This window comes from Artemia sp. Qi Xiang Cuo, chromosome 2 (assembly GCF_049724085.1).
Source record: "Artemia sp. Qi Xiang Cuo chromosome 2, ASM4972408v1, whole genome shotgun sequence".
Classification (NCBI taxonomy): Eukaryota; Metazoa; Arthropoda; class Branchiopoda; order Anostraca; family Artemiidae; genus Artemia; species Artemia sp. Qi Xiang Cuo.
The window spans coordinates 60,702,322-60,716,414 of record NC_142795.1 but is presented as its reverse complement, the minus strand read 5'-3'; the positions used below and the strand labels follow the sequence as shown (position 1 = coordinate 60,716,414).

General features: G+C 35.2%; 1 protein-coding gene across 1 annotated transcript in view; it reads right to left on the bottom strand.

Annotated features, from left to right (window-relative positions):
• Positions 1 to 14,093, bottom strand: part of Mical (Molecule interacting with CasL) — a 119,305-nt gene that overhangs the window by 34,433 nt on the left and 70,779 nt on the right. The window contains exons 11-14 of the mRNA XM_089107393.1: positions 13,909 to 14,056; positions 6,253 to 6,374; positions 3,649 to 3,864; positions 866 to 1,025 (exon numbers count right to left, since the gene is read on the bottom strand). Of these exons, the coding sequence (XP_088963519.1) occupies positions 866 to 1,025; positions 3,649 to 3,864; positions 6,253 to 6,374; positions 13,909 to 14,056 (646 nt within the window). The remainder of the gene's footprint in view (positions 1 to 865; positions 1,026 to 3,648; positions 3,865 to 6,252; positions 6,375 to 13,908; positions 14,057 to 14,093) is intronic.

Below are 14,093 nucleotides of genomic sequence, written 5' to 3'. Positions count from 1 at the left end.
AAAACAAACAGAAATTGACTAACAGAAACTTTTTCCATAAAAGAAGTTTTTCAAGGAAAAATATAGAGCTGCATTAAACCAAAGACGAGCGGAAATAAGGAATATAATGATTAAAGCTTAAAAATGAACAGAAATCAATGAATAAACGAGACCCAAAACGAAAAGACACTACACTGGACAATCAAGTCCAACTTTTAACGAGCAGGAATTAGTAAACGGACTAGGGATAACACCCCATAGGCCTTCTAAAGGCCAGAGCGTCATTTGTGCTTTGCTGAAAGCAAATTATATTTCAAAAGTTCTTTCTTTATTACGTTAATAAATCCAAAATTGCTGAGACTTCCAGGAATGGACCCCATTTTAAAATAAACAGTCAGTCTACTTTCATTAGATTTTTTCAGTAATCTTGGTTATTATTATTTTCTTTCTTTCTTTTTATGTAAATGTTAAGACCAATAAAAACACACTGTATCCAGAAAAGCACAAATAAGACATCGCAAGTTTAAGGATAATAGATTAAAGACAATTTTCGCGTTTTTTTTTTAGTTTCAAATAGCATTAATTCATCTCATTCCTGTTCTAAAAAACATTAAAAAAAATATTCTAGTGGTCAATAGAAGAAAGAAACGGGATAAGCAAGACTTCGTGTAAGAACTACATCATTAGTATTTCAACACAAAATCAAATTCTTCTCTTTTATTAATTTATTATTATATATTTCCTATATTTGTTATTACTTTTTAGAACATAGCAAACGTAAGGTTAAAACAAAACTAATTTTTTGCAATCCATTATTTATGTTACGTATAATAAAAATAATAATAGTGACAACCAAAATAATATTTTTTGCTTTTTTCAGACTCACCAATTCTTAGTCCAACATTGCAGTAATGACAACGCAGACAATTTTTATGCAAAATTTTCCCTTCTGTACACACTCTTTCAGCAAGGTAGACTGCTTTTTTGCAAATATAACAGCTGTCTGCCGGCCTTGTGGTTGGAGCAGGAGGCACACCTCCTTTTGTCTGAAAAAGAGCTTTATTTATTCTGCGGGACGGAGAACATTGAAATAAATAGTGAATTGGGATAGAGGCCCAAATCTAAAATGAATGATATTTTACAACAGCCTGGAAGAAGCTTGGGCGGATAAAAGCTTTTGAGGTTCCAACAGCCACATTTTAGCTAAATCACAAGTCTGGTTCCCGGACAACTTTTTACCAAATCGAGTTCAAATATTTCGTCAGTAATTAACAACAGCAATCAATCCACATATTTATTCCATTAAGTTAAACAAAACAGCAACAATTTCTATCCCTGAAGCAAGTTTGTGCACGGACACGTAAACAAAAAAAAGTTACAAGTTAAAAAAAAAAATATAAAAAAAAAAGTTAAAAAGATAGATATTTGGAAAGATAGACTTCCAGAGTGTAATAGTACACTTTGCAAGTCGATTTTAAAGCCCGAAGAGTCGACTTAGAACGGAATGGAAACAACTTGTTGAAAAATGCGAATTATACTTAACATTATGATAATAAAGAGTCAATACGATCGAATAACCGGGTAAGAGTATCTCTGACAGCCGAATATGCTAGTTACTTTGCTTTTTAAACGAGGAAGGAGTGTCGCTCCTAATACAGCAACTGTTATTAACTTGATATCAGAAGAGATGGTAGAATTAACCCTATACATCAGGCTAGATTACCTTTTAGTTTACCAACTGAACAGATATGGCAAATGTGATTACACAAAGAAAAAAAAAAGGATCAGTATAAATACTTAAAAATTGTCTCGTTAACCTGGGGAACGTGTCACTATACAAGTCACATAAATCTTCAACAAGGCTCTGATATGCGTTCTCGATTTTCTGTAAAATTTTGGAAAAACTTGCAAATAGTCGATTACAAAAATATTTATTTGATAGGAAGATTTTACACATGTCTCAATATGGTTTTATAAAAGGAAAGTCAACTGAACTAGCAATTCATAAGCTTTTACTAAATATTAATGATTCACTAGATGATGGTCAACACGCGTTGGCGGTTTTTCTTGATGTCACCAAGGCGTTTGACACCGTAAATCATTCGCTGCTTCTTTTTAAACTCAAGTCTTATGGGTTTTCAGAACAAGCTGTTAATTTTTTTGCATCTTACCTTTCTGGGAGACGACTAGATTGTGTTGATAAATCTTGTTATCTCCGTTCTGAAACTTTTCCGATTAATTACAGAGTGAATCAGGACTCTGTCCTTGGTCCTGTTCTATTTCTTCTTTTTATAAATGACTTGCCAGAAGTTTTGCCTCTTTGTAAAATTATAATGTTTGCTGATGATGTAGTAATTTTTGTTTCTCACCGGGACCTATCAGTTTTTTTCCAGAAAATCGAATGTACGTCACTAACTGTATCTGATTGGTATTCAAGGAATTTACTAGCTCTTAATTAAAAAAAAAAAAAAAATGCCAATATATGTTATTTTCGTAAACTGGATCAGTAGTGTCAGATTGCTTCTCTCTTTTCTTGAATGGTCTTGAATTAAAACGGGTAGATCAGTTTAAATATCTTGGGATTATTTTAGATGAAAATTTGTCGTTTCATAAATATGTAAAAAACACTATCGTTAAAAACTACCCGAAATATTGGCATGCTAACTCGTCTTCGTCATTTATTCCTAAAACTATTCTAAAATCTATTTATTATTCTTTCGTCCACCCATATTTTCTCTATTACATTTCGGTTTGGGCATCTACCTTTTCGTCTGTTTTCAAATATCTCCAAATACTTCAGAATAAAGCAATGAGGATTTTTTTCAATGTTGGTTGCAGATCTTCAGTTAGACACCTATATGGGACTTCAGGAATTTTTTCTTTGGACCAACTTCATTTAATTTCTATCTCTAGTTTTTGTCACGATTATCAATATAGTAATTTACCTGTAAATTTCTCCTGCATTTTTCCAACTAATTCGCCACCAGGCATGTGCCCTGTTTTGTGACATTTATTTATGTATGTGTTATAAATACAAATATTCTACTCTACTCTACATATATATATATACATACAATTAGGTATTAATTGGAATTGTAAATATATACAGTTATTAGCTTATATAAATATATACAATTTATTCTTGCCCTACATGCCATGCAGCAAGAATGAAACCGCTTGCTTATTGGGCTCAATTGATTAAGGAAAACCGCTCATTCCTATGATAGCGATTCCGTATTAAAAAAGCACAATTAGCTAAGCTCAGTCGGTTTTCAGCAAAGGGTTTGCAATAAATTACCATTCAACCATCAAGAACTACCCAGAACTCTTCAGATTACCCTTAAAAGGCGACTAATGAGTGTTAAAAAACATTTTTACAATATTACAATTCTTCTCCAAGTTATAAGGTTTGAAAAGAACATACATTATGTCAAGAGACTGAAACAGTTTATAATAAATCGTGAGAAAATATTCCAGAGACAAAAAATACTGGATGAAAAATATTAAGATATCATCTAGAGGAGGAGGGGTGGGGGGTCAAATCTCCTTATTTTTGGATAAAGAATCATAATCACTGACAGTGGAGTGGACTCCACTTCGAGTTTTGCAATAAGGAAAATATCGTCTTAAAGGTTCTATGAAGTTTAGATTCTAGTAGCATTGTGTCACCTTTTCAGTTTTCCCGGGGAAGTTCCTGTTTAGCTCTGTGTCCATTGCCTTATCTTCCGGCTGCGAGAATTTTTGCCGAGCAGAAAAGACTCTGTTCTCCGCAGCGAGAACTGATTCCCCTTTCAATTTCCTGTCCAACATTTTCATTTGCTTATCCAAGTCAGTGAACCTGAGGTCGTTCTTTTTCCCTTCAGCAATATTGTGGATCTTATGAAGCTAAAAATAAAAATCGTTTAATGGAGATGAATGCAGAAGAGCTACATCCAAAAGTTTTATCTCTTACACATGATGTTAAACCAGCGGAAGCTGGTTTATATATAGAAAGTATTTATATTAAAGTTTATATATATATATATATATATATATATATATATATATATATATATATATATATATATATATATATATATATATCTTATGTGGAACGGTACTACTGTGACATATAGTTGATACGCACGCCGTCTTCAGGGAGCAATGGGAGTCAGGAGCAGCAATAAAGGAGGGGAAGGGTTAACATCCCACATAATTTTTGTAAAGTACCTTTTTTAGGATTTTCATTGAAAAAATTGAAAAAAATGTCCCCTCCCTAGATTCTATAAATACTTTTTTTGGTATCTCCCCTGTTTTTTTCCTGGCCATAGAGCCTTACAGGAGAGACTATGTTGAAGTTCTTTTTATTGTGAATCTGTTGATTGATTAATATTTTCACCAAAAAAGCCCCCTTCCTAAATCCTGAAGAATCCTTGCCCCCCCCCTATATTCTTGTTAATTGGCACACCTTTTTGGAAGTAACTGCTGGAGAAGTTCAAACGGCAAATACTAGGGACATGAGCGTGGAACATGCAACCATCAAAAGTCTTAAGCATTTAAATATTCAAATATGGGATTCAAGAGTGGAAATTCAACATTTACAAGCTAAAAATCAAACAAAACATACCTGTAATAAAAAAAGGTTACGATAAAAAATTTACTAATCCATGAAACTTTTTCACATGCTGTAGCCAACAGGGACACATATTCCCTTTCTTAACAGGGACAAATATTCCCTGGTTGCTAACAGCTGATAAATTTCAAATGTAATTTGACACGTTCATGGAATCTAAATGAAAGAAATAAGAAAGTTGTACCCGAAAAAGCTTTTAAAAACTCTTTAAATTTGGATTAAAGGTTTTAATACTTTCAAGCGGACCCTTAAGTGAATATAAACATTTATAAAAGCATTTTACAAAAATATTTTTAGAAAAAACCTACTTCTTTCTCCTAGAAAGTTTCTAATATCAAAAGTTTTATAATAGGTGTACCATGAACTTGGAAACAAAAGAGTCATCCACATAAATAACACTATATAGTCACTAGTGGTAAAAGAGTTAGCAGATTCTATTTTTACTGCATAAAACTTCTTTCAAACATATTTCTGTTTGGACTTTGCTAACAAATTTTTAATACTTGTGTTTACCGTATTATAATACGAATTTTTCAAGAAGTTCAACTAATTAAAGGTTCTGGTAGAAGCATCCCCCTCTCCCAAAAAAAAAGAAAACAAAAATTTCCAATAAAAAATTCTTGTTTTCCCTCTTTGTGCCTGTATCTGCCAGATCCTATCGCCAGGGAGAGCTACATAGCTTGTGTCCTGGTCCAAGTATAAGTACAAGTAAGTCTTTGCACCTATGTACATATTTTTTACTCAGGTGTCAACAACTTTTATTACAAGAAGAAGAAGTTTTAACTTAATTTGATAATAAATAAATTCTTCTGTTCGTCTCAAATCCAGTGGGTTCTCTAATTAGCAGCAGTCACTTTATTAGAGGTCTTAATAAAATCCCCAATTACCAGATTATACTATAATTCAATCGCTCATTAGCAGGAAATGTGTAGCTCTTTGAGCGGTACTTATATACTGTTATACATAATCATATAATCATTTATATATAACCAGTTGTATATATATAGTCCTATTTTGACTGGCTTAAGACCTTAGACCACTTAACTCTTATTTTCTCAGAAATGGAAGGATAGAATACTTGTGCACATGTTTATATTATAAACCTTCACAAATTTTTTATTTCTCATATGAACAACGGCCTCAAGTCGAGAAAATTCCAGAAAACTGTACAAGTCATTAGTTCAGTTAAAACTCAAGTCAGGTAAAATTACTTCCATTGACAGTTGATTCATTATTAATTATTTTCCTCGACATCTATAGTATTTTTGAACAGTGGCAATGACGATAGTTCTATGCGCAATTACCCGGGATTGTCACAACCCCTCTTCAAAAAAAAAAAAAATTAAAATTATTATTAACTTTATTTAGAATATCACTAAAAAGGCAAGCTCACTATACTCATCCATTCATTCTGCTTTTTCGTAATACATTTTTAGCTTTTCAAAAAGTTTCTGCGAGAAATTTGGATTTTTCGTCTTAGGGTGATGTCAAATCAAACTTTTTAGAACTTTAAAGCTTATAAACACATAAAAAGACTAGAATATCCCTAGAAATGTCAGTAAATACAACAGGTAAACACGATCAATAACAAAAATCCCAATAGCTTGTGATAAATTAAGAAAAGGGACAACCCTGTCATTAACGAAACAGAATTAACAAACCTTGTCATGAAATTGTTCTCGGTTCCACTTAGGGACTTTTGACTCCGTATCTGCTTTTAGTAAAGGGTCTTCTGCCTTCTTCTTGAGTCGCTGAATATTCCAGTCACTCTCGTCTAGTTTACCTGAAAATATAAATACTATAAATTTCAAAAGCTAAACGTCCTAACTTCTAGAAGCAGTAGATAGAAAAACAAGGCTATCATTAATTCTAATAATCCCAATGCATTTCATTCCGTCGGTACTAAGCGAAAACATAACAGAGGCTTATAATTAACAATTTTATACACCATTAGTTATTTTTTGTTTTTCTTTTCTCTTCCAGCACCCCTCTCTACTTTGAAGGTTTGTTTTTCTCCAAGACAATTTTTGGACCCAGACTCAAAAAATAAAAAAAAATAAAGGACTATCAAGAAATCAATTCAAAATGAGTAACCTGCCTTTTATCTTTCAGATCAGTCAATTTCAGCATTAAAAAAGAAGAAATATAGGGTACAATTAGAGTTTATTAGCACTGACACTAAAGAGAGAGGCTTTAACACTGAAGCAGAGATACTTTAATGCTTACTTTATGAGATACATAACAACTAACAAATATATTGTAGCATAAAAACTTGTTTCATTCTGATTGCCATTTAAAACCGAGTTGTTCGCTGAAAGCTGAATTTTAGACCTAACTAAAAAATTAAACTGGAGATTTTACTTCAAGAAAAAAAAAATTGTCAAGCTGAGTTCAAAAATGGAACATATTACGAAGTGAGAAAATGAAAAAATTCTATAACAAAGAGAATACGCAGATAATTCCAGTCAGTGAAAAAAAGAAGAAGAGTATACAAATGTTTCGGTTGAGACCTCTGCTCGACCGTCTTCAGTCCAAAAGGGATATAATGTGTAAGACACAAACAAAAGCCCAACAGACAAAATAAAACAAGAATAACCTTAAAAACAATCAGTTATTTTCAAATTGGAATTATACTCGTTTTTTATTGACTACCATTTTTCTTTGTCAAGCTTAGCTGGTCTAAAATATCGTTCATTTTACGAAATAAAAATTTCTATACAATTTCATCTCATCTTATAAATGAAAAGAATACTATCTGTTAAATGACATTAAATAAAAAAAGCAATTATTTTTAACTGAAAGTAAGGAGCGACATTAAAACTTAAAACGAGCAGAAATTATTCCATACATGAAAGGAGCTGTACCCTCCTCAACGCCCCGCTCTTTAAGTTAAAGACTGTTTGTCAAAACTCTACTTTTTAAAGTAATAAAAAAGTTTAGCGTAAAGAGCGAGGCGTTAAGGAGGGGACAACCCATTCATAAACGGAATAATTTCTGTTCGTTAATGTTGCTCCTTACTTTCAGTTAAAAAAAACTTTTTTTTTAAATTTAATTTTTGAACATTTTTCAACTAATGCAGTTTTGAATTTGGTTCACTGTACATAAAAAAATTAAACAAAATTTGCATAATAATTTTGGCAACCCCCCCCCCCGTGTAAAATTTACTCTGGAAAGTTCACTGAATTTAGGCTCTGTAATACCAGTTAGGGTAAAAAAAAAATAGCTTTATTGGCAACACAGAAAAATCTAAAAAAAATGTTTCTAAGAGCTGAATTCATAAATACATAAAATTGTTTTTCTTTCCTATAAAACTGTAATAAACAAAAGAGATAATGATATGCTTTTGTTGTTGATAATAATGAACGACTGTTCAAATAATCACAGACCTATTAAATAGTTTCAGGAAATGTCGTTACTGCAATTTTAGAGCCATTTTCCCACTTCATAAATCAAAGACAATGATTAGTTAATAATTTGATTAAGTAGCGTAAAGACCGAGGTGTTGAAGAGGGGTAACTCCTCTCATATACGTAATAATTTCTGTACGGTTTAAGTTTTGATGTTGCTCCTCACTTTCAGTTGAAGAAACCTGTTTTTTTAAATTATAATTTCCAGGGTTCGGACAGGTCGGTTCGTTTCAAATTATAGTTTTTTTTTTATGTCAAATACAAACTGTACAAATAGTAAAAAACAGTAAAAAATCAGATACACATACTGTGCCAACGATTGACTGATACAGGTAAAATATTTGGAATCACTCTTGCAGCTTCTTGGGCATCAATTTCGATATGAGGTCAGTTTTTCTCATTGCAAATGACTGCTCCATTCTCGCAGATTCCACCATCTGCTCTCTTTCACTTGTTCTGGACTTCACAGCTGCTTCGAACAAAGAAACAGCTAGGGCAATGTCTATGGAACTCTTGGACTCGGTAGCCTTCTTCATTCTGTCGGTCGCTTCCTGAAGTAGAGTATCTGCTAGTGTTCTCTTTTCTCGCTCTGATGCTCTAAGTATTTTCCTTTTGCTTTCGAGGTCTTCTATTTCTCTCTTTTTGTCGTGGACCTCCTGTAACTTCCGCTTGCTGTCCTCTTCGAAAGCTGCTTTCTCCTTCTCGGATAGCTCTTCTTTTTCTTTTATCCAGATATTGTTGATACAGAGACCATGTGGAACGTGCAAGATTCAACAACTCTTTTGTAATAAGAAACCGTTCTGGTTTTCCTCCATAAAGCCTCAACGTGTCATATACCATGAGTCTTGCATCCAAAAGGCGTTCAGACATCAAGGCCTGGTCTTCACCGAGAATCCTACCAGAACGCGAGAACCCACGCTCAACATCTGCGGTGCCATGCGACAACGTCAGCACCGCTTTGATAAGCTTGTTAAGTTCCAGGTACTTGATGTCCCCGCGCTCATTCACCAGTCCAAAATAATGGCTCCAAAAACGATGGATCCGAGTAATGTCCTCACGGGGTCCAATTTTCTTTCGCAAAAGCAGCCACTCAGCCTGGGCGACGTCTGAGCTTACTCCAATCGCAATCTCGCGTGCCACAACCGCTATGTCTGCAATGCTTCTTGAATCCTTCATGTTGATCGGACTCAAACAGCGTAAAGCCTCTAGAAAACCATCCTTTTCCAGAGGACATTTGTCCAATATATGGCGAATACCCGCAATAAAATGTTTCCGCACATTGACACAGAAAATAGCCTTGTCTTTCAGCGTTGCTTTCTTACCAAAAGCTCGTTCCACATTTTCTGAAACTATGGGCTTTTCTGCATAATTTTTCAGCAAGGTTCAACATTTTTGGTGAGAAATTTTCAGTCTTGGTCACGAAATCTGGAGTAAAGACCCGTCCACAAAGCGTCACTACTAGTCTTTTGATCTCTCAGTGCAGAACATGAATGAGAGGCTTTTCTTTCTGGAACAGCTGGGTGAAACTCATGAACAGTTCTGCTGAGGCTAGAACAAACTCGAGTTGGGCCTTCATCGTCGCACTTTTGATATAAGTCACAATCTTCAGAAATTTGGGAGTGGACAGAAGATTCTTCAGTTTTTTCTCTCTCGGTACGAAGTTCAGGAAGTACTCGAAAAGTGCTGGCCACTGCTGTATGATTTTAGCGAGGGTATGCCCGACAGCCAGTGGCTTGGGACATGCTTCATGAGAGCATTTTCTTGAATTCCCATTTCTTTTGGCACTTTCGATAGTCTTTACAACGTGCAGGCCAGCCGTCAAAAAATAAATGCACAAGAATAACAAAGTCGGAACTTTCTTCTCCGAATACCTGAAGACCTTTCAAGAAAGTGTTATGAATTATATGGATGTTGTAAGTACCAATGTTCAACATTCCCTTTCCCGCCACTTTCTTTTTTTGGCATTAAACTTGTTCCAAACGCTTTTGTTGACGTTTCGTCCGTCACTTCTAAGCGTGATCAGTTTTTCAAGTGGCAGCTGATTCTGCTCAATGGCTGACATAATCTTCCTATACAGGTCATCACTTGTCACGTGGTCTATAAAACTTGTGCATAAATGTCTGCTCTGGATTTCAATGAGGACCAATATCGAACACGTATCTGTAACTCTTTCATACCAGCGTTGTTGGTTGTCTTGTCATATTCGAGTACAAAATATGACTGAATGTCCTTCACAAGCATTTGCTTACAGTAAGGATGCAGCGCATCGGTGATCAGATACGCGAGTTTCTTCGCACATAGGGACATTCCGTCTGGGATCTTACGGGGGAACATCGCATGGGAGGTTTCGACAATATGGTCTGAAGAGTTAGCAGACATGGAACTCTGTATTGGTGCCCATATTAACTCAGCTTTATAAGCGGCATCACGCTCACAAAACATGTTTGTACTAACTAATGGATTATCCTTCGTTGTTTCATCAACTCGAGATTGTCCGGTCAGGTCAAGCTGTAGTGGAAGTAGTTGAGCCGGAACTGCGGCTTTGTCTCCTGCAGATCGCACATGTTGGTTTAGCTGAGCAACCCCAGCTGTGCAACCAAGATATTTCAAGCAGAGTTTGCAAAAGAACGAGTACTGGTCGTTCCCAGTCTTACACCACTCGCCAATCTTTTTACCGCTGCAATCCGTCTTAGCAAGCCATGAACTATTCAACTTGGTAGGCCCCATACTTAATTACCAAGCATCACCTGCAAAATAGCACCCCGCGATAAAAAGGCCATAAAAAGAAAAATGTGGATATGCCCGAAACTTGGCCGTATTCGCATCAGCCTTTTATAGCGTTCAGTCAGGAAACGCATAAGTCGCAAAAACTCAGTCTCATTAAGCAGAGACTGCTAGCCTATATACTGATCTTCGCTCATTTCGGACAGGCCCAACATGACAAGAAACAAAATATAGGCTACTAAGTCAACATAACAGCATAGCCCAGGCAGAAGCAGCTTACTAATCCCAACACAAAGCATGAGTTAAGTTCAAACAGCTCAACAGTTGTAATTAATTATCGATCTACACCGAAAGACAGCACAGTCTACAAGCAGAGTCGAAAGCAAAGAAAAGCACATCTTGGCTTACTTAAAGAGCAGTGAAAATTGCAAATAATGAGCAATGTTCTTGGTGATCTTCAGCCAAAAATAAAGGAATAATAGGATTTTAGCCAAAACATAGGCATTTTATAGGAGTGCATTAAAATATAAGAATTTATTGGAATTTATAGGCGAGTCCGAACCCTGAATTTCTGATCTTTTTTAAATAAAGCCGGGAAATCCGGCTTCCCCCTCCATGGAAAATTCCTTCCCTTCACGGTAAATACCTCCATGTAAAGTTTTCCCCATATAAAATACCCCCCTCCAACCAGGAAAATTACTCCCAGACAATTCCATTCTAGCTGAAAATTATCCCCGGAATATTTCTTGCAGATTACGACTGAAATTTTTTCGTACCCCAGTTTCGTTTGAAAAAGACTTTTATTGCTGATTATTTTTAAAATCATGCCAAAAATTCTCCTCAGTATAAAATTCTTCCCACAGATACCTCCCCTTGCCCCCTAGTGGAAAGGCGCTCTCACAGAAAATTCCATCTGGAGAAGTTATGCTGTGGAAAACTCCCCCATGGAGAATTTATCCTGTAGAAAATCCCCCTCCCTACGGAAAGATAATCTAGACAATTTTAACCCGGGTAGATATTTTCCCCGGACAATTCTCCCTAATATATCCAGATATAAAATTGAATTGGCAAAGAGAAAGTAAGACAAATAAAAAAAAAATATATAGGAATCCTGGCAAATTCCCCCGGTACAAAATTTCTCTTGGAAAGTTCACCCCCGGGAACTTTCCTCCCCACGAAAAATTATTCCCGTGAAAAATCCTTCTTGTAGAAAAAGTCACTACCCCCCCCCCCCGAAAAATGTCTGTATACTTCCCAATAAGAAATTCTATACGTAAACAATGGGCAAATTTTATGACTTACAAATCTATCCATAGGGGGTGTGGGGGATTATGTCATCCTCAAAGACATAGTTACTGGCTTTTCAACTATGCTGAACAAAAGTGCCTATCTCAGAATTTTGATCGGATAACCTTTAGGAAAAAAGCTAAGTGAGAGGGGGCCAGTTGCCCTCCAATATTTTTGGTCATTTAAAAAGGGCACTAGAACTTTAATTACAGCTCGAATGAGCCCTTTCTTAATATTCTAGGACTATTGGTTCGATGTTATCACACCTGACGAAAAAAAAAAATAAACACGCATCCGTGATCTTTCTTCTGGCAAAATATACAAATTTCCACATTTTTGCAGGTAGCTTGAAACTTCTACAATAGGGTTATCGGACACGCTGAATCTGATGGCGCGACTTCCATTAGGATACCTTGAGTTTTAGGGGGTGTTCCCCTTCTATTTCAAAAATCAGGCAAATTCTCTCAGGCATGTAAGTTTTGATGGGTAACACTAAGCTTAATGATTTATACATATATTTGGAATCAACATAATAAGCTAATCCTTTTGACATGTCTTTTAATGTCAAAATTCTGTTTTAGAGTTTTGGTTACTATTGAGCCGCACCGCTCCTTACTTACAGTTCGTTACCACAAACTGTTTGATAGCAAAATGTAAGTCTTCCGTCAGAAAACTTAACATATACATGAAAAAATATCCCGAGGCAAATGTTACTATTGGACATGCTACTTTATTTATCAAGAGCACGTTTGTTTGGAGAATGTTGTGGCAAAATAGATATTGGGTAGCTTTTTTGATAACGATACTTGGACATCAAGACAAAATACAACATATTATGCATTAGGGTGACCTAAAAATGCAAATCGATAAAAGTACCCAAATCGGTACCCAAATTTCGGTACAGTTTTCGGTACCCAAATCGGGCTTCTTTGGACCTGAAGCCGTGGCAGCAGCTTGCTAATTTCGAAACCCGAGGAATCGAGAACCAGGAATGCTGATTACTAATTTCGGCGCTCAGGAAAGCCAATGGATGAAATAGATGGGCTGACACTGTCTCCCTGTATATAGGGCACCAGGGGCATCATTAATCGCAAAAACCGTTAGACTAGGGAAACAGAGGTCAATAGTAGCCTACATACAGAATAAAATTTTCACTAATGTATTATCCAGAAATCCAATACAGCCCCAAATTTTATTTTTTAGTTTTCCTATTAATTTTCAAGTTTTTTTTAATGCATTCATACCTGGTTAGAATAAAAAAAACGCATTCAAAATATTTGATTTAATCTTTTAAGTGAAAAGACCAAACACTACTGCTTACATAAATGATGCAATTTCTACAGGAATTAAAGCCAAGTCCATGGAATAATTCATAATTACACAAATTTACGATATATTTTACTTGAAAGACGTTATTTTGGGAGACACTATTGTAAAATTGGTGTAGGGGCCCCGTTCAAAACTGCAAAGATAATTTAAAATCCAAAGTCAAGAGATTTGAAAATGTGCGTGCAACATTTATCAATGAAGAAAAAAATTGGAAAATCCTATTTGAATAGGAACAGTGCTTGCTAGGTAAGTTAAGGGATATTTGAAAATTGTATTCGAAAATAAAAGATGTTGTAACGTTTGGAAATAGCAAATTACCATAATTTGGAACAAAACTCTACCACTTAAGAGGTGGTACCAAAAGTGCTGTTTTTAGTGCTTTATGGCACTTTTGGATGGTAAAATTGATAAAAAGCACGTAGATATGAGTAATATGTTTAAAACGAGCCTTCCTGGGATATGCTTTAAAAAATGAGTACAATTACAAAATAGTGGATTATCTTAAACCTCTTTTCACTTTAAGGAGTCATTCCCGTTTTCGTGCTTTCAAAGAGGTAAACTTCCACTTACCGATTGCACGTACTAGTTCCTTTGGCTTCTTGCTCTCCACAGCTGGTGCATTAGCTTCAAACTTCTGTTGTAAATGGGCAACTTTTGCCGTGAAACCATCTGAACAAACCGGCTTTTTGATCTCCCAATTCTTTGAGTCTTTGTTTTCCTAAAAATATAAAAAGAGAAATCGAAAAACGAATTTT